Below are 23,927 nucleotides of genomic sequence, written 5' to 3'. Positions count from 1 at the left end.
CCTGGACCCAGTGCAGGTGGTGGGAGACAGAAGGACTCTGGCCAAAATAACATCTCTGATGGACAGAGTCTCCCAGCCCATGCATGTAGATGTTGCTGCAGAGCTGCTTCAGTGACAGACTGCTGCATCCTCGATGCATGAAGGAGCGTTTCTGCAGGTCCTTCCTCCCTGCAGCTGTCAGACTGCACAATCAGAACTGCTCCCAACAAACACAGATGTTTACATCTGCGCTGTAACTGCAATAAGTTAATTAACCGATTTGCACTACAACCTGGTGTGCCTCTTATCTGTAGTTATTTTTATTTAATTTAATAACGGTACAGTACTCTCTGTTTATAGTAACCATTGTCCTTGATGTAAATATGTAAGAAAAACTGTGTATGTTTCTGTTCTGTGTCCTGTTTGTTTGTATATGTGTCTTTCTGGCTGCTGTTACAACCAAATTTCCCCTTGTGGGACAATTAAAGGATTATTCTATTCTATTCTATTCTATTCTATTCTATTCTAAACAGCAGAGCCAGTGAATAATACAAAAAATAGTTTAATATCATTGACAAAGACACTGATATGCAGTTAACGCACCCACATTTTACACAGACTTTCAAGCGCAGTCAGAAATATCACAAATATACAAAAACAGCCTGTAAAAGTACACGAGACACCAAACAGTTTCACAGAAGAGCCGACTGCACCTAAAGGCAACCGGGATGGTTTTACTAACAGCTTTCTCAAAGGAGATTTTACGGGGTCTTTGAAGGCAGCACAAAGACATGAATGCTGCCATATTAAAGGAGCAGAATCATTTTGATTCCAGCCCTTTAAAGGAAAACACCAATCTGTTTCCAATCAATCCATGGCTAAGAGATGTACACATATACACACAGATCAATAACCAATCATCTATAATCAATCTTCTGTGCTTGCTGTCAGCTGGAAACCTCACATCTCCGTGTACAATATGAACGTAAACACATTACGAGGTTTTCACATGACAGCAGACTCACACTGGCAGTGTGTCCAGTTAGAACTGGTTTGTTTTGGTCTAGTCCAGTTTGGTCCGGTCTGGTTTATTTTTTCAGACGCTGAGAGTCTCTTAGTGAGTCTCAGTCCAAGAAGTGACCCAGTGTTTCGGGGACTTCCTGTTTCGACATGAGGAGACCTGGTCCTGGATCAGGAATCCGTCAGCATCCATGTGCTGCTGTTGCAGGTCGTCTTTACCCATAATCCTCCCCTGATGGAGCGCCACCGCCCGCCACACCCCCTGACGCACAAAGAACCCACACTGCAGAGAAAAAGAAGGATCAGAGACCTTGTATGTCCACAGAGACACGGAGGCAGTGAACAGGTGACACAGGTGAGTTTGCTGGGATAACCAGTGATCTGCTGAAAGGCAGATTCATACTGGTGCTATTTTGGGGTGATTTCCCATAATTCCTTGCATTGACAGCAAACTGAATTTTTTTTGGTTTAAGGAGTCTGTTGGGATTTGTGTGTGTGAAATTTGATTTGATTGGCTGCAAAAATCTAGCAGGTGTGGCAGACACATTAAAGGGTGAGCCCGCTTAATTTTTTGTGTCCTTTGTGGCTCCTTTCAGAATAAAAGCTCCATCAAATCTGCAGAGAAAAGCCAACAAACACAAGCAATCACATTTTTTGGTGAGATGATCAATCAGAAAAGGTAGAGCAGATGGAAACAGGAGGTTACTGAAAATCAAATGGTCCCTGAGATTATGGATGAAACAGGTTTTATTATGGGAGATGAATTTGTGGGGATGTTGTTATTAGTAAAAACCTACAATTGATCAAATTTAAGACAAAATTTCAAAGAACCTCAAAGGATCAGTGCTGACTACTTTAAGCAAGTACAAACTTTTTAACTTTGATCTGACTCAGCACTTTTCATAGTCTCAGTAATCAGTTGGTAACCCTTCCACCTCTGGTCCTTACAGCCGGGCTCTCTGGCTGCAGTGCCCCAGCCTCAGAGCTCCTCAGTCAGCCTGTCGTTCTCAGATGGCTGGCTCTTCATCTGGGCCTTCTGGGTCTTTGCCTGGTACAGCTCCCTGGTGCTGGCTCTCCTGAAGAACCCACACTGAACAGCAGGGGGCGACACACAACACTTTACAGAGATAAAGCTCACGATACAGATGAATGATGAATGGTGATGAGTGGTGATGAGTTGATGCTGCTCTGGAACCTAAAACTGGAACCAGTCTGGCAGTGCAGCAGAACTGGAGCCATCTTTCAGAAGCACTCTTGAATTTTCAGAGATGGTTTGTAATTCCAGCTCAGGAACAATGATTTCACTGGAATCATTTAAGACCTTTTCTCCCAGTTTCTATGCCAAATGAATAATTTAAAGACTTCCTCTGATCAAAATCATCTTTCAGTTTACACACAAAACACCAGGCAGCTGAAATTAAGCTGTTATTATAACAATATATGAGTACTGTGGAGACGGGGGATAATATCCACTTGTAAAAAGTTTCCCTGGACTATGACGTTATCTGCTGCGTCATTTCTGTATGTTAACACCCGGGTTACCTTCCAGAGCAGCAGACAGATGAGAGCCAGCAGCAGGACACCTGCCAGGGCAGACAACATGATGATCCATAGGGGGGCGCCAGAGTCCACCTGTAGCCCCAGATCTGGATAGATGTAGACCTCAATCTGCAGAGAATACCTCAGAGATTCAGCAGGAAACTACAGCCACATACAGCGAACTGTGAAGGAGGGTGCAATGGTCCTTAGGGGGTGCTAGCTGCAATCTGTTACCTGCGAGCTGTGAGACTCCATGTTCACGGTGGGTTTGTTGGTCTGCAGCTTCAGAGACGCCTGGCCTTGAACCAAGACACTGCTTGCATCGCTGTAGTCCTGAAACACAACAAGAAGCAATAACTGGCCATGAGAGGATAAAAAAACAAAAAGTCCTGATATCTGAGCACAGGTGTCTGCAGGTTTGGGGACAGAAATGCTTTCTGAGCTCACAGGATGACATTTTTTGCATTTCAGAGGTCTTAAGAGTTTTCATGCAGTATTTAAATGATAACGAGGGTTAATTTCGACAACACTTTTACACACAGACAAAAAAAAAATCTAGTTTAAAAAATATAGAGCAAAAGAAACCAAAAATAGAAACTATCAATCTAAATAAAATGTAACAAATAGAATAAAAACCACTTGTCTCTGTAGTTGTGATGTGGACTCTTTAAGCTCTAGTTTTGAATTCTTCTGGTCTCCGTCGGAGATGGGCAGTAACAATTCAATTCAATTCAATTTTATTTATATAGCGCCAAATCACAACAAAAGTCGCCTCAAGGCACTTCATAGATACAGAGAAAAACCCAACAATCATATGACCCCCTATGAGCAGCACTTTGGCGACAGCGGGAAGGAAAAACTCCCTTTTAACAGGAAGAAACCTCCAGCAGAACCAGGCTCAGGGAGGGGCGGGGCCATCTGCTGTGATTGGTTGGGGTGAGAGAAGGAAGACAGGATAAAGACATGCTGTGGAAGAGAGACAGAGGTTAATAACAGATATGATTCAATGCAGAGAGGTCTGTTAACATATAGTGAGTGAGAAAGGTGACTGGAAAGGAAAAACTCAATGCATCATGGGAATCCCCCGGCAGCCTACGTCTATTGCAGCATAACTAAGGGAGGATTCAGGGTCACCTGGTCCAGGCCTAACTATATGCTTTAGCAAAAAGGAAAGTTTGAAGCCTAATCTTAAAAGTAGAGATAGTGTCTGTCTCCTGAATCCAAACTGGAAGCTGGTTCCACAGAAGAGGGGCCTGAAAACTGAAGGCTCTGCCTCCCATTCTACTTTTAAATACTCCAGGAACAACAAGTAGGCCTGCAGTGTGAGAGTGAAGTGCTCTAATAGGGTGATATGGTAATACAAGGTCATTAAGATGGGGCCTGATTATTTAACTCCATAATTAACCTCAGTGTGTGAAGGAGACTCTCCATTTACATGCACAAACTGGAGTCTATTAGATAGATATGATACAAACCACTGCAGCACAGTACCTGTAATACCTACAGCATGTTCTAATCGCTCTAATAGGATATTATGGTCGACAGTATCGAACGCTGCACTGAGGTCTAGCAGGACAAGCACAGAGATGAGTCCACTGTCAGAGGCCATAAGAAGATCATTTGTAACCTTCACTAAAGCTGTTTCTGTGCTGTGATGAGCTCTGAAACCTGACTGAAACTCTTCCAATAAGCCTCTGCAGATGATCAGTTAGCTGTTTGACAACTACTCTTTCAAGGATGTTTGATATGAAAGGAAGGTTGGAGATTGGCCTATAATTAGCTAAGACTGCTGGATCTAGAGATGCTTTTTGAGTAAAGGTTTAACTACAGCCAGCTTGAAGGCCTGTGGTACATAGCCGATTATTAGAGTTAGGTTGATCATATTTAAGATCGAAGAATTAATTAATGGCAGGACTTCTTTGAGCAGTTTTGTAGGAATGGGGTCTAAAAGACACGTTGATGGTTTGGAGGAAGTAATTATTGAAGTTAACTCAGAAAGATCAATTGGAGAAAAAGAGTCTAACTTAACATCAATGGTACTAAGAGCAGCTGTAGACAGAAACTCTGTGTAAGGCCCAGGTGGACGATAGATGATAACAAGTAAGACTGGTTTCTGAGTTTTACAGCTGGGGTGGACGAGGCTAAGCATCAGGCTTTCAAATGAATTAAAAGTCTGTCTGGGTCTTTGGTTGATTAATAGGCTGGTGTGAAAAATTGCTGCCACACCTCCCCCTCGGCCTGTGCTTCGAGGTTTCTGGTAGTTAGAATGACTCGGGGGTGTTGATTCATTTAAACTAACATAATCATCCTGCTGCAACCAGGTTTCTGTAAGGCAGAGTAAATCGATTTGTTGATCAATTATTAAGTCATGTACTAACAGAGACTTGGAGGAGAGAGACCTAATATTTAATAATCCACATTTCACTGTTTTACTCTTTGGTTCAGATGTGGATACTGTATTGTTCTTTATTTGTGATTGTTTATGTTTAAGTTGTTTGTTGCTGGTTTTTAGTTAGTTTTTTGTTTGTTTGGGAGCTGACACAGTCTCTATGGAGATGGGTTTTTGGGGGGGGTAACAGGAGGAGAGAAGCTGCAGAGAGGCGTGTAAGACTGCAACTCTGCTTCCTGGTCCCAACTCTGGATAGTCATATTTTGGGGGGTTTAATAAATTTGTCCATATTTCTAGAAATGAGAGCTGCTCCATCCAAAGTGGGATGGATGCCGTCTCTCCTAACAAGACCAGGTTTCCTCCAGAAGCTTTGCCAATTATCTATGAAGCCCACATCGTTTCTGGGACACCACTCAGACAGCCAGCAATTTAAGGAGAACATGCGGCTAAACATGTCACTCCTGGTCTGATTGGGGAGGGGACCAGAGAAAACTACAGAGTCCCACATTGTTTTGGCAAAGTTACACACCGATTCAATATTGATTTTAGTGACCTCCAATTGGTGTAACCGGGTGTCATTACTGCCGACGTGAATTATGATTTTACTGAATTTACGTTTACCCTTAGCCAGCAGTTTTAAATTTCCTTCAATGTCACCTGCTCTGGCCCCTGGAAGACAACTGGCTATGGTTGCCGGTGTCTCTAGCTTCACATGTCTGAGAACAGAGAACAGACTGCTGCGGCACACCTGCACCAGGGTAAACCTCCGCCTACCCAACTCCTGCTTTACAGGTGAAAATAGAGCAACAGGACCGCTGAGTCTGTGACTTTATTTATTTTCTGCTGTGTTTCAATTGCATCTATTTGAAAGACTGAGTGTAAACACAAAAAAACATTTTATTTTATGTGCTGGAATGTGCAGAAAATAGGTTTAAATGTTAAACTAATTTCTTCCACTCAGAGAATGTTGCATGTAATTAAATCTTTGCTTGATGCATAAAGTTAAAAGATTAAAACTAATAAAACAAGTTTTAAAAAGAGACTTTTCCATTTGATTATATTTTGTATGATGGATTATGCAGAAAAAGTAGAACTGGGCTGAAAGATCTATCGCTTTATCACCTGTTCAGGTTGTAAATCATGTTTTTAAAAAGTAACTAAGTAATTAATTACTTTTGAAAATAAGTAATCAGTAAAGTAATGGGATTAGTTTAGTAATCAGTAATTAGTTACTGATTACTTTTTTCAAGTAACTGGGGCTGCCCTTTTACCTCGATCATGGTGGAGTTCCACAGTCGGGCTTTGATGGTCAGAGTCGCCGAGTTGTTCATGCTGACGAGAGGACAGACGAACTTCACACACCTCGCTCCGCGGACACAGTCCTGCAACACGGTTTACTGTGGTTACTTTGAAACACAACTGTGGACGTCCTCATAAAACTGTCCTCATGTTCTTCAGAAGCCCTCAGTTTTCTAAAACATGTCAAAATGTTCCTCAAATTGTCCTCTCTCCTAAATGTCCCCACATTTAAAACTGTCCTGTCCTCCAAGATTGTCAACAAGCTTATAGAAACAGTGTGTCCCTGTGCTTGTGTCTGTACCAGACTGTAGCGCTTCTTCTTTCTCTGAAGATGGAGGACAGTTGGAGTTCTGTCGGTCTGCTGCTCTTCCTCATTTACTTCATCCAGATTCCTCTTCATCTTCTTCTTCTCCTCTTTTGACAGCTGAACCAACAGGAAGACAGGCTAACTTTCAGAGACAAGTTTAAAATCTTCGGTAAACAGTTCAGTTTTAATTGGCCTTTATTCTAAAGAAGAACAACTTTTATTTTGAAAGGAGTGTATGAGGCTGATGTTGCTGTGGTTACCGTGAGGTTGAGAGGATTAATGATGTTGCCGGGTGGAGAGCAGCGAGGCTCTGAAGTACCGTTTATTTGGATCTCTGTGAGATACAGCAGCCACTTCCCATTGGTGGCTTCCATCGGCCAATCAAACTCCACCTCCAGGGTGCCCAGGTGGCCCAGCGGCTTTCCCTGGACATGCACCTGATGGAGAATACCGTTCACACCTGACCTGGTGAGGGTCACGCAGAACTGTAAATGTTTTCAGACTAACCTGGAAGGTCAAGAGCAGCAGGCTGCCGATGTCCTCTGTCTTCTTCATTGCCACCTCACCGATCACATGACCACTGAAGGAGGTGGGGCCTGACGTTGAAATTCTGTCGAGGTACCAGATGAAAGGTTACCACGCCTTCTCCATTTAAAATACCCAGAAGTGTGGCTCCGTGTTGGAGCGTTTCTGTGGACCACTGTGGCCCTTCTTTTCACCTGTCCAGCACTCCCGAGTGCTGTGTGTTGCACTCTTCATCCTCTTCATACCTGCCTCACTTCCTTGTCCCCCATTAACCATATAAGTACAGGGTGTCTGTAGCTCACAAGATAGGTCACCTACTAACTGGAAGGTTAGTGGTTTGATCCCTGACTGCCTTGGGCAAGATACTAACTCCAACTTAATGACTCGCTGCCCTTCAAGGCCACCTGTGTCGGCTAGAGGACACTCTCTGTTGAACACACACGCAGACACAACTGGACCAGGGCAGAGATGCTGCTTTCTACACCGGGTCACTCTTACCCCATTTACCCACCCACATTGCTTGTCATGTCTTTTCATGGTGTTACGGTGTGAAGGCATAGGGGCGATCGTGGCTCAAGAGTTGGGAATTCGCCTTGTAATCGGAAGGTTGCCAGTTCGAGCCCCGGCTTGGGCAGTCTCGGTCGTTGTGTCCTTGGGCAAGACACTTCACCCGTTGCCTACTGGTGGTGGTCAGAGGGCCCGGTGGCGCCAGTGTTCGGCAGCCTCGCCTCTGTCAGTGCGCCCCAGGGTGGCTGTGGCTACAATGTAGCTGCCATCACCAGTGTGTGAATGTGTGTGTGAATGGGTGGATGACTGGATATGTAAAGCGCTTTGGGGTCCTTAGGGACTAGTAAAGCGCTATATAAATACAGGCCATTTACCATAGCTCAGTAGGTAGCGTGGTCGCCCCGTGATCGGAAGGCTGGAAGTTTGAATCTACCGAACAGCTACCCTCAGGTACACCTGAGCAAGGTACCATCCCCATTGTGTAATGTATGTACAAGGAGTCCAATTTCACTGCAGGGAACTGCAAGTGACAAACAAAGGCTTCATCATCATCAACTTGCTCTGAAGATGCTCCATCTGAATATGAATGTGTGTGAATGTGAGCTAGAGCACACTCAAGTGTTTGCATGAATGATGCAAGTTATATAAAGCACTTTGAGTAGAGCCAGTCTATTCAGCATTTACATGGATGTAAGGCATGTGTTTATTGATACTGTCTGTTATCTATGTGCTGATGTTCATCATTTTTTTTTATTAATTTTGACGCTGTGAGCTGAGGTCAACATTTCCACTGTGCTTCAGTTTGTTCTGTGTCGGCTCACATTGGGGCAGGGTTACTGTCCTTGTCAGTCTGGATTCATTTCACAACAAAGAGTCGTAACTCAGATTCTTCGTCCTCCCTGGCTGTGAGCTTAAAGCTCAGACGGGCCACCTGATGTGCATCTGTACTTACAAACTGAGTGATGTCTGCAGCAAATACTCCACCACCATGGAGACGGAGATCGGGGACAGATCCGGCTGTTCACTGAGCCTGAAGACACACAGAAATGCCACTCAGTAACCTCCAACAAACACAGAGAGAGCGGCGTGTGGTGAAGGCCGTACGTGGACAGCTGCAGCACAGACTGGATCTCGCGTGTGTCCAAACTGATCTCAGATGGCTGAAATTTGATCAGAACCTGAACCTGAAACACAGGAAGAGACAATACATCAGAAAGAGCTCAGCAGAGTTACTGCAGTACAGACAGCAGCAATGCTAGTGCCCTGGGTCAGCAGTGATATTCCCTACCTTGTTGTTGCTTCTGAAAGGGTTCCCGAGCTCACACTGAAGAGAGATCCCCTCCACAGAGCACTCCACCACTGCCGAGGCGTCACCCTGAAACACAAAGAAAAAGGGGTGATATGGTACTACAAGGTCATTAAGATAAGATGGGGCCTGATTATTTAAGACCTTGTATGTGAGGAGCAGGATTTTGAATTCTGGATTTAACAGGAAGCCAATGAAGGGAAGCCAAAACAGGAGAAATCTGCTCTCTCTTTCTAGTCCCTGTCAGGACTCTTGCTGCAACATTTTGGATTAACTGAAGGCTTTTCAGGGAGTTTTTAGGACTTCCTGATAATAATGAATTACAGTAGTCCAGCCTGGAAGTAATAAATGCATGAACTAGTTTTTCAGCGTCACTCTGAGACAGGATATTTCTAACTTTAGAGATGTTGCACAAATGGAAGAAAGCAGTCTTACATATTTGTTTAATATGTGCGTTGAAGGACATGTCCTGGTCAAAAATGACTCCAAGGTTCCTGACAGCATTACTGGAGGCCAAGGTAATGCCATCCAGAGTAAGAATCTGCTTAGATACCATATTTCTAAGATTTTCAGGGCCGAGTACAATAACCTCAGTTTGATCTGAATTAAGAAGCAGAAAGTTAGCGGCCATCCAGGTCTTTATGTCTTTAAGACATTCCTGCAGTTTAACTCATTGGTGTGTGTTATCTGGCTTCATGGACAGATAGAGCTGGGTGTCATCAGCATAGCAGTGAAAATGTATGCTATGTCTTCTAATGATGCTGCCTAAGGGAAGCATGTATAATGTAAACAGAATTGGTCCTAGCACTGAACCCTGTGGAACTCCATAATTAACCTCAGTGTGTGAAGAGGACTCTCCATTTACATGCACAAACTGGAGTCTATTAGATAGATATGATACAAACCACTGCAGCACAGTACCTGTAATACCTACAGCTGCTCTAACAAAGTCACTGTGGTGTTCCACTTGGATGGTCTGAGCTCTGCTCTACCTTTGTCTCTACTCCAGAGTAGATAAGTGATGGTGGGATGCTGATGCTCAGAATGGTGTTGTGAGCGTCCTCTGCTGGTTGACCTGTTGATGGTGTATTGCTGACGTTAACCTCCAGAAACAGCCTCTTGATGGTGGAGTTGAAGTACATCACCTGAGTACCTTCAAGCCTGAAAACACACAAGAACACAAACATCGGCCGAACCTCAGCAGCTGTCTTAGTTAATAATCACCTGACAGACTCTAACCATGTTGTAACTCACAGACTCTAAGCCAGTCTTCTGTTCTTTTGTCTGTTATTGTTTATTCTTAATGTTTGTACAGTTTCTGTTGAATTTTTTTTGTTTTTCATTATATCTCAGTACCTAACAGTTAGTAGGAGACACTGGCCTTCAGGCTTTCTGGCAGAACACCTTCAGGGAAGTAAGTGGAATATCAAAGTCAATCATCAAGTAAGTGGTTGCAGTGGGATGTGGTCTGTGGGTTCAGGGGGAGGTGCCAGACAAGGTTGGCCAGCTCTGCCCTATTTCAGTAGCACGCCAGGACATGGAGAAGGAAGGAGCTGAGAGCAGACAGCTGCACCAAGATCAAATGTGGTAAAAGGAACATTCTGAGCTAGTCGGCACATCAGCCTGAAAGGCACCTTGTAATTAAAACACTGTGAAACACTAACACATGTTACAGTGGCCCCCAACTGCCCAGCAGGACAATGTCAGTCCCCTGACCCATCCAGGAGAGGGGGCACTGGCAGAGATGGTGGCAGTGCCAGACTGAAGTGTTAGAAAACCGTGGCAGCGCTGTGACACTGGCTGAGAACCAGCTAGCAGCAGCCCCAAGAAGAAGGCCCCGTGGCACTTCCCCGTTTCGACTGTCCGCTTAAGGACAGCAACAACAATCTCCAACTAACCTCTATCTGTCACCACAGGTCTTGGCGACAGTGGATGCTACACCTTGCTCACTGGGAGTCCCACAAAGATTGGGACAGCAATGCTGGTGGTGCAGATGACCAGTACACATGCACCAGGAGTACCCACTGATGGAGGTGGAAAAAGTGCTCCAACACCCTCACCCAGTCTGGTAGAGACATTCAGTGTGCCGGTAAGGTGCCAAGGGGGTACAGGTCGGTGTGCGATGGACTCAGGCTGCACACAGACTCTGGTCCACCAAACCCTGGTTTGCCCGGAGCATTGGTTGAAACAGAGCATGGGGACATTCCTAAATCAATTTCATTGATCAATTTCATATCATTCAAATGAAAATAACTCCAGCAGTGTTAGCTGACATACTGTAGAAGATGGATATTTAAAGCTTCAGTCAGTCATTTTTTAAGTTATTTAATAAAATAAAAGAATACTGCCTGGGTTTGTGTTGGGATGCACTGATGACCGTTACTGACATTACTGACATCGTCAGTGGTGACCCGGGGTGAGTGAGGCTGTTTAATGCTGACTCTGAGGAGGAGGAAACAGCGGGGCTTCCAGTGATTCGCTCCACAGAGATGTATCCACTGGAGCATCGAGTGTAGTCACAAGACAACACTCGATGATAGAAACTGATGTTCACATGGTGCGCCCAGGGATGGGAACTGATAAGAATTTAGCGATTTCGATTTCATTATTGATATCACTTATCAATTCTATTCCTTATGGATTCTCATTGGCTCCACCATCAACGACAACAAATTCATGCAAATTAATAACATGCTGTTTGGTCAAATCAATCACAACAACTTATTGCTGCTAAAGGAGGGTCTGAAGCTGCTGAATCATGGAGTGTACAGCTGTAACAATGATTAGTCTCAGACGTGTAGTTGCTTCATTTTCTTTTTCAAGTGTAGTGGATTTCTGGGTATACAAATATAAATGAGATAATAAATAATGATAAATAATAACAAAGATTTTAACCCCAGTGAAGTACAGAGCTTCTTATCTGCTTCATCATGCCTTTAAATTGGCTTCTTATCACATGACCTCATGCTTCCTGCTGAGTGTTTCTGTCCAACCATCTTTTTTGGACTCTGGGCTGAGCAGTGTGTTCTGTTCACTCACTCGGGGAAAGCTTGCTGGCTCTCATCGGTGAACCGAGCCGTCATCTGCAGGTTGCTGTGGCAGCGGTTATCAGAACCACAGGCCTTCTGGATGTGGATCTGAGGGACAAGGACAGCATCGGTCAGACCAGCAGAGTTTGGCTTTTCTATAAAAAGGTTCTGATGGGTTCTGACCTGGGTTCTGATGGGTTGGGGGGTCTCACTCAGCACCGGGAGGCGTTTCAGGTCCTGCACGTTCTTTTTTTTCTTGGGAAACTTCTCGTACAAGGAGGCATTCAAGGAGAACACCAGAGGCTCCACTTTGTCTCTGATTACACTCTTCAGAACATAAGAACACAGAAACTGAACATCAGCTCAGTGCCAACATGACGTGGACTGCAGGAGCTTCTTTGCAGGATCTGTCCAGCCGGACTGATGTGAACTGGCCACTTGGAGCTGAGGAAATCAGGCTGAAAGCAGGTGGTGATCAGCAGGAATGTGAAGTAAACACGAGTCAGTGGACTGAAAGCATGAGAAACAGCAGGCTCGCTGACAGACTGAAACAGAATCACAGAGTGAAAACAGGACGAGAGCTGAGCGAACGCGATCAGAAACACAAACCGAAGACATGAACGAACGTGACTTTTGCTTCGACCTGCAGAGATTTCACCTGCCTACACACCACCTCAGATGCTCGCTGTGGTTTTCCTGTTGAGCTGTGGCTGAGAAGCAGGATGTGGAGTCTGTCAGCAGCCGCATGAATAACATGGCAGCAGAAAGTCATCATGACTTTGATCATCAGAATCAGTTCGTTATATCTCACACAGCAGAACTTCCTTCATCTGACTCTAATTAAAGGAAAAAATATAATTTAAGTTTTTTCATGCAGAACTGGAGGACCACGTTTGGTCTTTGCTCTCGTTATGTGGTGTGCTGGTTTGGGACGATTCTCAGAGTGAGCTAGTCTTAAATAAACCGTGACACAGCTCCGCCACTCGCCGCTCACATCGACACTAAATGTTTTGTTTCAGTGGACGTGCTTGTCAGATTTCAGCAGCCTGTAGGGGGTGCTATGCCTGTGTTTGTCTCACCTGCAGTCCCACTCTCAGCGTCCTGCACTCCTCCAGCGGCATCGACAGGTAATCAGAGTACACGCTCTGCCCGTTGTCACGAAAATTGAGGCGGGGCTTGACACTAGTGATGTCAGCTGTCAGTGTGAAGAGGATGGCTGTGACACAAAGATAAGGGTTCAAATATAAAACACACAGGCGTAAGATAATCACAGGTTGTGATGTGATTTATTTGTTGTTCCTTAACCCTGACATGTGACAGACACCAATAGAGTCCAGGATGTGAGTGGGCTTTAAGGCGTCTGGGGAGGGAACTCAAAACTGGATTATAGATGGCAGACAGTTGGTGTCGTAAACCCCGCCTCTGTTCAAAGATGGTCGCTCACAGTGGACATAAATGCTTCTTTCACTCCTCTTTCAAACCATCTGTCCTCTCTGTCCAAAATGTGAACATTGGCATCCTCTTTCAATCCAGTTTTGAGTTCCCTCCCCAGACGCCTTAACGCCCACTCACATCCTGGGTCATCTGACCTCAGGAAATCACATGACAGGGTGGGGCCAGGTTTCACAGTGAGCTCACCCGAAACCCTGGCTGATTGTGACCCACACCCGTTTTCACACCTTGACTCATGTGATTAGGTAGAGGATCATCAGGGGGTCCTTTGTCCCTCTGTGGGGGGAAACTCCCACTGGGTTTAAATCTGGGACTCTCCACCATTTGACCTTAGAACTGAAGAAGCTTCTCGGATGAGAGGTGAAACGTCTTCAAGCAACTTAAAGAAGTCCAGACGCTTGTCTTTGCAAGCTCCTTAGACTACGATGACCTGGTTGACTGAGAACCTTCACAGACATCTAAAATATAAGACTGTTTTATTAAAACTCCGGCAAGATTTTTATGAAATTGAGTAGGACCAAGAATTGAGCCTTGAGGAACTCCACATTAAAATTCATAGATAAAGATAATCTACATTTTAGACGATATTTTAATACACAACATTTTATTTCTGATACTTTAGTTTCTCTGTGAAAAGATTAAGAACAAACATGTTCAAACAAAGGCTTGACGACATTGTGAGGCAGCATCAGATCATGGGAGTCGACAGCCACACTCAGTAGCTTAGATTAAAAAACATGCGCTGAACTAAATTTAAATGAATACACTGCCCAGGTAGCGCATCCGAAGTTACTTTTACAACATCACCTTTGGTGGGACATATCAGTTTCATTTAATGTAAATGAAAATAACTCCAGCAGTGTTAGCTGACATACTGTAGAAGATGGATATTTAAAGCTTCAATCAGTCATTTTTAAGTTATTTAATAGAATAAAAGAATACTGTATTCATAAATATACATACAGACAAAAATAGTGTTATTACACAGAAACTGATGCATTCTCATAAACGTATAGTTGATGTATTATCATTATTATTTTAGCAGAGTGGCTGGGAGATTAATTTGAACAACTCCCTTCTGACTAATGTTGGGGTTTTACACATGTGCCCATCATCAGTCAGAAGTGAGCGTCTCTGACTCACTAACTCGTATCAGACTCCATTCACAAACTTCTACTGCCTCCTCCAGAGTAAATAAAGGTGGATGCTTCTCACTCGGGATTGACAGATACTCTGGATTACTGCCATCACACTGATTTTTCTGCCAATACTACAGTTTGGGGTTTGAGTTGGGGTTTAATTATAGCAGAAAAGGTATCGGATGTATTACTGATAGTTGGCTGAAGCCTCACGATGCTTCTGTAATGGAACAGGACGACTTTAGAGGAGATCAACTTGCAGGGAAAAAATCTTTTTATTAATTTGAAATTATTTTCAGTTTTGGTTGGTGTGACCTGCGATGACAGAGGAAGCAGTCTTTTTATGCTGGGGTTTATCAATAGTTTATCAATATATTTATATTTGTACACCAATGCTAAATTAGCCAATACTTGAATGGACTCTGGTCTTCTCTTCCTGTGTGTAGTCGACATGTTAACAGTTATCAGCTTCTCTGTGAGACAGAAGACGCTCGGGTCCAGAGACACAGTGAGGGTGACCTTGTCTCTGATTGGTCAAATTAACACAACCAGCAAACACACACACACACACACACTGAGAGAGCGAGAGTCTCAGATGTAATAATATCAGTTTCTGTAATGTGATTTATCATTCAGAGAAACACTCAGGGGACAAGAGGACACACAAGGACACGGCATGATGTCATCTGTGCGTGTGTGTACAGGCGTGTTATAGCAACAGTGTGGCCTCAGCTCTGATTGGTCAAATTAACGAGACACAATAAGGACACACGCTCAGAGTCTGTGTGTGTGTTGATTAAAAACTGGAGCTAATTGACAGCTGTGTCCTGTCAATCACTCACACACACACACACACACACACACACACGCGCGCACACACACACACGCGCACGCACGCACGCACGCACGCACGCACGCACAGGAAGCTGATGTCATTAGCAAGTCCAGCCTGTAACCTCTTGTTAGTGGCGGTGTGGTCGATTGCTGTGCTCGCTTAGACTCTCCTGAGGTGTTACCTCAGGTCACCTGACCCAGGTGTGTGTCTACAGGTCAGAAACCACTACGGGCTGTTTCCATGGTTACACGTTGGTGGGCTGACACTCCACCATCTCGCTCAACTGCCTGATAAAATCCTGCTGCGTAGTTTCTGTCTGCTGGTGCTGAGAGTGATGCGAGATGGACAGTGAGAGTCCACCTGTTGGAGGTTAATCCAGCCCTGAGCTCAGCTTTGAAGGCAGCACCTCCTCTTGCAGCAGGCCATAGGGACGTGAACTTTGGATGAGTCACATGACTTCATCTTTCAACAGCCAAACTCTGGGAAAACTGGGAATGGTTATGATTTACTTTGATAGATAACAGTTTATGACTGATTTTACTGGCACACAGGCACCTGGTAGGATATAATGAGCAACTACAGCCAGAAGGTTGGGGTAATGCACCCTTAAGCTAAAACTGAAGGAAGCCCGCAGCTATGGGCATCGGAGCAGGAAAGCAAACAGGAAAAATATGTAAATACAGGGACAACCACAGTTGTCCAACTCTTGCATCAAACGCCATCAAAAACTAATGAAACGGGACTGATTCTGAACCTGCCAGGTAGACATAGCATGTTACAGGTGTACTACCACGTCTGAACAATACTTCCTGGTTTAATTTGGCTCAGCTATCCTTCACGGACATCTCCCTGCAGTCCTGTTTTGGCCACTCGTATGCTCTCCTCCACAGAGCCAAACCTTCCAGCCCAGCCTTCCAACCTTCGCAGAAGTTAGCATGATCAGATTTAATATGTGGGTACATTTTTTTGTCTTTGACTCACTGATGTTGTCTCTGTCGCTCTTCTCTCCCCTGTTGAACATGTAGAAGAAACACACTTCCACCTGTATACTGAGAGAGTCAGGCTGTTAGCATGTTATCGTGTGAAAACACCTCCGTACTGAGGGTCTGTGAGCATGTTAGCTGATGGTAGCTTTGAATCTCACCAGAAGTCACAGCTGTTCGGGTCCACGATGGTCGGAGAAACTTTGAGTGTTTTATTTAAATGGATGACCGGTCGACTCCTGAGGATCAACACATCAGTCCATTAATAAATGCATAAATTTAGTTATTCTTGAGCTCTTAATTAGCAGTAAGTGCTAATGATCAGTACTTTGAGGACTTCAAAATGTACTTTAGATGAGCACTATTTAGCGCAGAAGTTGGTACCTGAACAGAACAACGGTATCATCGAGAGAACCAACCAGCAGGTCCGGGTAATAGTTCCCATCAACATCCCCGCCTGCAGAAAGGGAGTAGCCAAAAGTCCCGAAAACAGGGGAGACCGTGCTGCCTCGGATCACCTGTACAGAGGAGGAGGCGGGGTCACAGGTGTGTCTGCACACCAATTTAAAAACCATCACTGTCAAAACTTGTCTGGCCCGTGAGGACATGTCTGCACTCTGATGGTTCAGAGTTGGTTTGAAAGTTGTGTCCTGGGAATGTAGGTCAAACATAGAAAGGACCGTGTTTTTGTGAGACCTGGCTCGGCTCTGTAGAGATGCCCTCACTGCTTCCTGTCCAGATCATCACACTTCCTGCTTCATGAAAAGGAGCTCCGATGGCAAAGTCTGGAACAACCAAAGACCCGTCACCATGACTACTGATTACTGATCACGAAAACACCAGCATCACGTTGAGCCCTCACCCTGGAAGCCGTCCTGGTTGAGGTCTCCTGCAGCGGCCACAGCCATGCCGAATGCTGACCCCGCCGGCCCCTTCAGCACCACGCTGGGCTCAGAATTGAACCTCCCTCCTACGTTCACGTAGACATAAACTGCCCCGCCCACCTCCGTCTGACGGTGGAAATAAAAAGGAGCGCCCACCAGCAGGTCGTTCCACCTGTGGGACAAAAAAGCAGCTCAGTGAGTGTTCCTGAAACATGTTCCTCAGGTTTAGATTATGGTGCTCTGTGGTTCCCACTGAGTCGTTGTCATCAGAAGATTTTACTAAGGTACTGACCGTGTTGCCTCAGTGCGGGTCATGTGACCCATAAACCATTCCTCACCCGTCATTATTGAGGTCAGCAACTGCCAAGGCGTTCCCAAAATACGAGCCCATCTGTTGACCGCGCAGCTTCTGGCGAATCATCAGTTTATCAGAGCGCTTGACGGCCAGCAGCACCGAGCCATGAGCGTCTTCCATACGGTCCCGAGGAGCTCCTATTCAACAACACACCAATCAACACATCTATCAGCAAATCTACAGGTCAACCAGCTGCTTCCTGATTAGCTGAAAAGTCTTCACCTGTTACGATGGTTTCATCATCCTCAGAGAGAAGGCGAGGAGCCTGAGCGACAGAATATCCTGCACAAATACACGTTTTACATTCAGCTTCAATTCTTTAAATGTAGGAAAGGTTCCCATTAAAAGCATACATGTCTGAACATTCATTGAAACTTCAAAATAAAAGCAGCTGAATTCTGTGACACACAGACAGATGGATACATGCGAGACCGATGGAGGACTGATCCAGAGGAGACCTGCTTCATTAAAATAAGTCTGCCACGTAAAACAATAACACAAAGCACGATTCAGATCCTGACTGATCCGCACGTCAAAGTACCGGCTGCTCATCCACGTACGCAACTCTGCACTTAGCTTGTGAGGCTGCAGGTATTTATTTAAGTCAAAGGAAAGAGCCGGACTCACAGCCACCTGTGGCGACAAACACTTCCTGCAGAAACCAGAATTACACTTTTTGAACGATATGAAAGCCGGTTTGACGCGTGCGTTTCTGAATGAAGACACACAAACAGAGAGTTTTCACTATGGACTCTTTTCTGCGTCAGCGTGTGACTAAAAACCTGAAACACTGCTCACAGTAAGCTAAGCCTGACGAGAGCTTCTGCTCTGTGTTGAGGAACATTAGCGTTTCTACAGGACACCGTCCCTCTGCTCCACCCTCATTAAATCATTGTCTCAAACCGCATGTGCTCATTGCAAACCTTATTTAGGCACATTCATGTAGCTGATTTAAATACTGTCCTGCCCTGAGGAGGATACGTGTGACCGAGCTCAGATCTGAATGAGCTATTTAAAGAGACGGCGCACCGATGTAGATGTTCCTGTGCTTCTGGTTGGAGAAGGAGCTCTTCTTGGTGTCAAACTCATCGTCAGGGTTCATCCAGGAGACGTGGACGTTTCCTACAACACACACACCATGAACTGCATTAGATGCTCACAGAGCTGAGATGCTCGCTCTGAAAAGGAAGAAAAACATCAGAATAGAATAGAATAGAATCACCTTGCCATTCGAAGCTTCCAGGCGAGCCAACAATGACTTCGCTTTGAGTGATGGCCGCTGACATCCCCATCCCGCACATGACCTCACCAGTGAAATCACCCAGATGACTGAATACAGACAGGCAGCAGGTGAGGAGGCGGAGCATCACTCATCACCTGTAGTGTGCAGTCATGTGACATACCTGCAGGACTGTTCGGGATCCTGCCAATTAGAGTCGTTCTCGTCGTACCGCAGGTCGTTTCCACGGAGATAACAGCGGCCAATCATTTGCCTTAAATTGAACGCTCCATAGAGTTTTGTGAAGCGGTGACCGCATGCCTGCAGAGCAAACACGCCGTTCTTTAACTTCTCACCAATAGGAAAATAATCAGCCAATCAGAGCACAAACTCACCAGGACACGCCCCCCAGGCCGGCCCTGACTGGCTACTGAGACGCCCAACCACATGTCCTCGACCAGTTCATCAGCATGGATCTTGGCTGAAACACATCACAGGTGAGTCACAGATTGTAGGCTCCGCCCACTGACGGGGTAAAGGTAAAAAAATAAACTTTTGTGTGATTTATTCCACTGACTCTAACCCCATACGACCTGTGCTGCAAATATGTTGTCCAGCAGCTGACAGAGCGGGTGCTATCCTGCACACCTGAGCTGCAGCAGTATGACAGCACAGCTCACCTGGACCTGTCACACAGGTGTCACATACCCGCTGGCTAACCTCAGCCGGGAGAGTCAGCTCAGATCAGTGAGTCGCTGATTCATGACAGTTTCTCTCCATATAAACACTGTGTGTGTGTGTGTGTACATGTGGGTGGGTGTGTTGCTGTTGTTGTGTTTGAGCAGCCGATAACACACACAGCAGCTTTCACTGCTCACTGAGGGATGGAGTTCCCATAATGCACCAGGACACTGATAGCATCATCCATTAGTGCAGCCAAACAAGCTCAGGAAACGGGTCGCTGACTGTCAGGCTGAGTACCTGATCTGTGATTGACCGATACAAGAGAAAGTAAACAAACCAGCCAATAAGGCTAAGGACACGTGTGACTCACTTGGATCTATGAGCTTCATCCTCCTGCAGTCTGACTGGTTGGCACTGATTGGACAGGTGTACACTCCTCCTGTGTGATTGGCTGGAACATTTGGCTCCGCCTTCTCTCTGGGGGCTCCGACTAATAGCCTGTCGGGATGACACAGACGGCACAGTTAACGTTTGAGATTCTGGGTGGAATAAATGAGGAAACGTCTGAAGGACACACAGAGGACACGGGTCGCCTCCTTCTAAGGAGCTTCAGTCACGTGACGTGAATTATCTGAAGATGAGCAAACCAGCCCAGCCTTCCAGAGACAGGTCGGGGGACTCTGTTTGTGTCAGTGCCGTCTACATTTAGTCTCACAGTAAAGTTTTACTGGAACAAACGTGTCCTCCCAGCTGAGAGCTCGTTCACAGCAGCCTGACCTGACTGTGCATCTGTGCCTGTTTAACTGCTGCTGTGGGGTCCCAACTGCTTCACAGCTCAAACCCTATTAAACACACATTTGAACTCTGCCTGTCCTTAGGCATCACTACCTGCTTAACGTGTCTCCCAGAATCACCTAAGTATGCATAGTGTCCTCAAGAACCCATAAGACCATGGCAGATGGCCCCGCCCCTCCCTGAGCCTGGTCCTGCTGCAAGTTTCTTCCTGTTAAAAGGGAGTTTTTCCTTCCCACTGTCACATAGGGGGTCATATGATTGTTGGGTTTTTCTCTGTATCTATTATTGTAGGGTCTACCTTACAATATAAAGCGCCTTGAGGTGACTGTTGTTGTGATTTTGAATTATTGATCATGAGTGTGACAATCACAGAGGAACACACCTGGGGGGAGGGGGGGAACTTCCAATCAGAGAAGACATTGACCTCCTAACCCCTGAACACTCCAAGGAAGCTACATTAGAGAGAGAGTGTGTGTGTGTGTGTGTGTGTGTATGTGTGTGTGTGTGTGTTTGTTTGACTAATGGCTAATCCAATCACAGAGTATAAAGAGATAGTTGTCACGGTGACTAGAGACAGACAGCTGGGTGGCCTCTGTGTGACCGCCTTTCACATAGAGACAGGAAATGTGCAGCTTTAGTGTGACCTGCACTTCCTGTTAGACCCACATCTAACCTCAGTTTACTCTCACACGATGCTCTGCAGACAGTAGCTGCGCGCAGAGACTTGAGCTGCTTTTATTTTGAAAGTTTAAGCTAAAAATGTGTGTGTGCAGTGTGAGGCTGCACCATGTGACCTGCCGGCATCTGCTCGGACTCACTCTGACGATAAACGCCGCGCTGACAGAGGTGGGCGCTGTCACTCCTCTGCTCCCCGACATTACGGAGCCCCCGAAAACCTCCTGAAGCTCCACCTTTCTTAATACCGCCTTGTCCTTTATCTGCTGTTTGCGCAGACTTCAGAAGAATTCAGACACATTATTAACGCTGCGGGGCATTCACCTGACTCTGTGTGTGTCTGACGCACACACACAGAGTACGGTGTGTGTTTGATAGGGTCCAGTGAAGGAAGCGGAGAAGTCGGCCAGAATTCAGTGGAGAACAGTTACCTGAAGCCAGACAGACCACTCTGTGAATCCAGAGAGCGGACAGAAATGTTGCCCACGACGACCACAAAATGATCCACTATTTTAGACGTCCTCACAACTCCAAATGCCACGTTTATTATTCACACATGAAAGTGTTTCTGAGATATGACCTCACTTCCTGTTTTACTGCTGCTTTGATTAGCTGTGATAGATTTGGTTCTAACTGATGAAAAGTGGAAACAATGTTGCTTTGAACTCTGCTTCATCAAAATAATCCAGCAGTTCTTCATCTATAGAAAAGGACCCACACAAGCCCGCTCTGTCACAACACTGGTGTTAATGGTCACTTTGAGGACAGTAAAGATCTGCTGACCTAAGGTTCAGTCTGAAGTCAGATCATTTACCCGGACACACCTAAAAGCAGATGTACAGCTAGCACACACACACACACACACACACACACACACACACACAGGTGTGTACTCACAGGTAACTCTCTGTCTTCAGGTCTTGGTGCAGAGCAACAGAAAATCCAAACAGACTTCCTCGTTCGCCCATCTTCAGCAGTGGAAATGATGTGTCGAGGTTAAACGCTGCACACACGCTGATACCCACAACCAGCAACATGCACACACCTGTTGCCATGGAGACACACACCTGAACAGCAGAAAAAAGTCAGAAGTGCGATTGTCAGTAAGTTATCTTTAATGTCACACGGGTTTTATTCTACCTGGCTGTATCGTCATGGTAACTGATGCTCAGTGGAAGATGTATGAAATGTGAAAGCTGCTGAGCCGTACCTTTGTCGTGTCATCAAATGAGTCCTGAGTGAATCTCTCAGAGTGTTAAAATGCTGACTGTGGTCTGGATAGCCATCTATCTCTTTCATGCAGACGACACTGTTATTGATGAGCCTCTTTATACCCTCACAGTCACACTCCACCGTGAACTTAATCTGCTGCGTTTCAGGACGTTTTGGTATAATCTCAAAAAAACTGGATTGGGGTTGTATTTGGAAATGTAATTCACAAAGGTAGCATGAAAATGAAAAGTCAAAGATTATTGTAATCTTTTATTTGAAGTTTGAATCTCTGGAAGCAGGATTGATGCTGCTCAGCTTTCTCTGAGTTATGTTAAGAAAGAGTGCAGCTCATCCAAGCTGTGTGAGCTTCCTACTTTGTGATGATCTGCAGGGATTGGTGGTGGTCGCTCTGCCATGGTTGATTTGAAGTTGGTATGGAAAATGAGGAGCACTTCATCATTCTACCTGCTCACAAGCTTTATGGAGATGCTGATTTCTTTTTCCAGCAGAGTTTAGCAGGTGTCCGCAGCAGCAAAGCTAAAGGAAACAGTTTTCTGGTCACCCTGAACACCACAGAGAATCTACGAAAGTCACTTCACCCAAAACTTCAGTAACACCTCAGCAGCTATGAGCTTTTCTCCTCCGTGCTATCGTTGTGTTCCTTATCCTTTTCTACTCTATTTCCTTGCAGCTCTTTACTCTTCTCTCTGTGTTTTCTGTTGGGTTTATGTCTTTCAGTAAATAATGAGAAACTGTCTTTCTGTGAGCTGCAAACAGTATACCTGTACTGACTGTATTTTTGCTTTCACTTCAGGCTGTTCGTTCTGGCACTAATGAAACATTAATTACATGTAACAGCGCATTAAATATGAAGTGTTTTTATGCTCTCTTCTATCCCACACAGACACTTTACTCTCACAGCATCTTTACCCAGCAGACTTACAGTACATTAGCTTTAGATGTGGAGTATTTTGACTCTATGGCACTTCATTACAGCGTGAGGATACCCGTCTAACCCTGGAATGAATTTACTGAGATATTAAATTTGCTACTGAATAATAGAAATCTGGTCTGAAGTCTGTCCCTGTCAGATCAAATGTAAAGAAATAAGGGTAGAGAAAGAAATGCAGACCTGTTGCTCTTCCTGTTGGCTCGTTGGTTTGTCCCTTGCAGGTTGTCAGTTTGATTCCCGCTCTGCTCCGTCTGACTTCTCCTCCGTCTGCTCACCGACTGATCTGCACACGCTCAGATGCCTCCCTCACTCACGCCCTCATTCTCATTCTTCAGCCGTGCTCACTCGCCCTGAAATGAAATCATGTCTCTCTCTCTCTCGGTTAACCCCACCCCCACACTCTCTCTCACTCACACACACACACATACACACACACACACACACACACACACACACACACTATATTTGTCTTTCTATCTTTGTGAAGACCCATGTTCTCATGTTGCTTGTAGAACGCCTGATCTAGAACCAGAACAGAACCCTGAAATTGGTTTTGAAGGTCCAAGACATTCAAAACCTGGACCCCTCAAGCCCATGAAACAAAACCAAATGTCCTCACAAAGCCCAGAACTCACATGAAAAGACATGAGCACCCACCCACACAGAAAGTCACAAAATGATTCAGGTTGTTTGGACATTTGAGGGCACCTTGTTTCTCGCCACACACACACACACACACACACACACACACACACACACACACACGGTTTTCTGGGTTTATTTCCTGTCTTTGTTGCTGCTTCCTGTCTTGCTTTCTTCTCCTTTTTCTGATGTTAAAAACA

The 23,927-nt window shown here is 45.3% G+C and overlaps 1 protein-coding gene across 7 annotated transcripts; it reads right to left on the bottom strand.

Moving 5' to 3' along the window:
- Nucleotides 1–523: 523 nt before the first annotated feature.
- On the bottom strand, nt 524–23,427 carry LOC120717125 (integrin alpha-3-like). 7 transcript variants are annotated; one of them, XM_040004965.1, is made up of 28 exons: nt 21,819–23,426; nt 19,822–19,949; nt 19,163–19,248; nt 18,952–19,088; nt 18,771–18,877; nt 18,578–18,670; nt 17,771–17,830; nt 17,532–17,685; nt 17,172–17,365; nt 17,006–17,094; nt 16,694–16,827; nt 16,471–16,548; nt 16,308–16,375; nt 12,980–13,116; nt 12,084–12,227; nt 11,911–12,008; nt 9,864–10,032; nt 8,854–8,940; nt 8,670–8,749; nt 8,518–8,595; nt 7,041–7,143; nt 6,794–6,970; nt 6,528–6,650; nt 6,199–6,309; nt 2,773–2,871; nt 2,542–2,667; nt 1,935–2,089; nt 524–1,282 (listed from the first exon to the last, which is right to left on the bottom strand). In XM_040004965.1, exons 1-27 carry the CDS (start codon nt 21,974–21,976, stop codon nt 1,979–1,981), a joined length of 3,129 nt encoding a protein of 1,042 aa, XP_039860899.1. In that variant the 5' UTR covers nt 21,977–23,426; the 3' UTR covers nt 524–1,282; nt 1,935–1,978. The 7 variants fall into 7 exon arrangements, with proteins under 7 accessions (XP_039860899.1, XP_039860900.1, XP_039860898.1 ...); XM_040004966.1 differs by having other exon boundaries at nt 1,948–2,089; XM_040004964.1 differs by having other exon boundaries at nt 524–2,089.
- Between the last annotated feature and the right edge of the window lie 500 nt (nt 23,428–23,927).

The sequence above is a fragment of the Simochromis diagramma genome, unplaced genomic scaffold (assembly GCF_900408965.1).
Source record: "Simochromis diagramma unplaced genomic scaffold, fSimDia1.1 OVJJ01000492.1, whole genome shotgun sequence".
Taxonomy (NCBI): domain Eukaryota; kingdom Metazoa; phylum Chordata; class Actinopteri; order Cichliformes; family Cichlidae; genus Simochromis; species Simochromis diagramma.
This window is presented reverse-complemented; position numbering and strand designations above follow the sequence as displayed.

Excerpts from the sequence above, each read along its gene's own strand:
- LOC120717125 (XM_040004959.1), bottom strand. The coding sequence starts at position 21,976 with ATGGCAACAGGTGTGTGCATGTTGCTGGTTGTGGGTATCAGCGTGTGT. Across the intron at positions 18,878-18,951 it reads GATCCCGAACAGTCCTGCAG|TCATCTGGGTGATTTCACTG; the intron begins GTATGTCACATG and ends GTCTGTATTCAG. Across the intron at positions 16,376-16,470 it reads CCGAACAGCTGTGACTTCTG|TATACAGGTGGAAGTGTGTT; the intron begins GTGAGATTCAAA and ends TGACTCTCTCAG.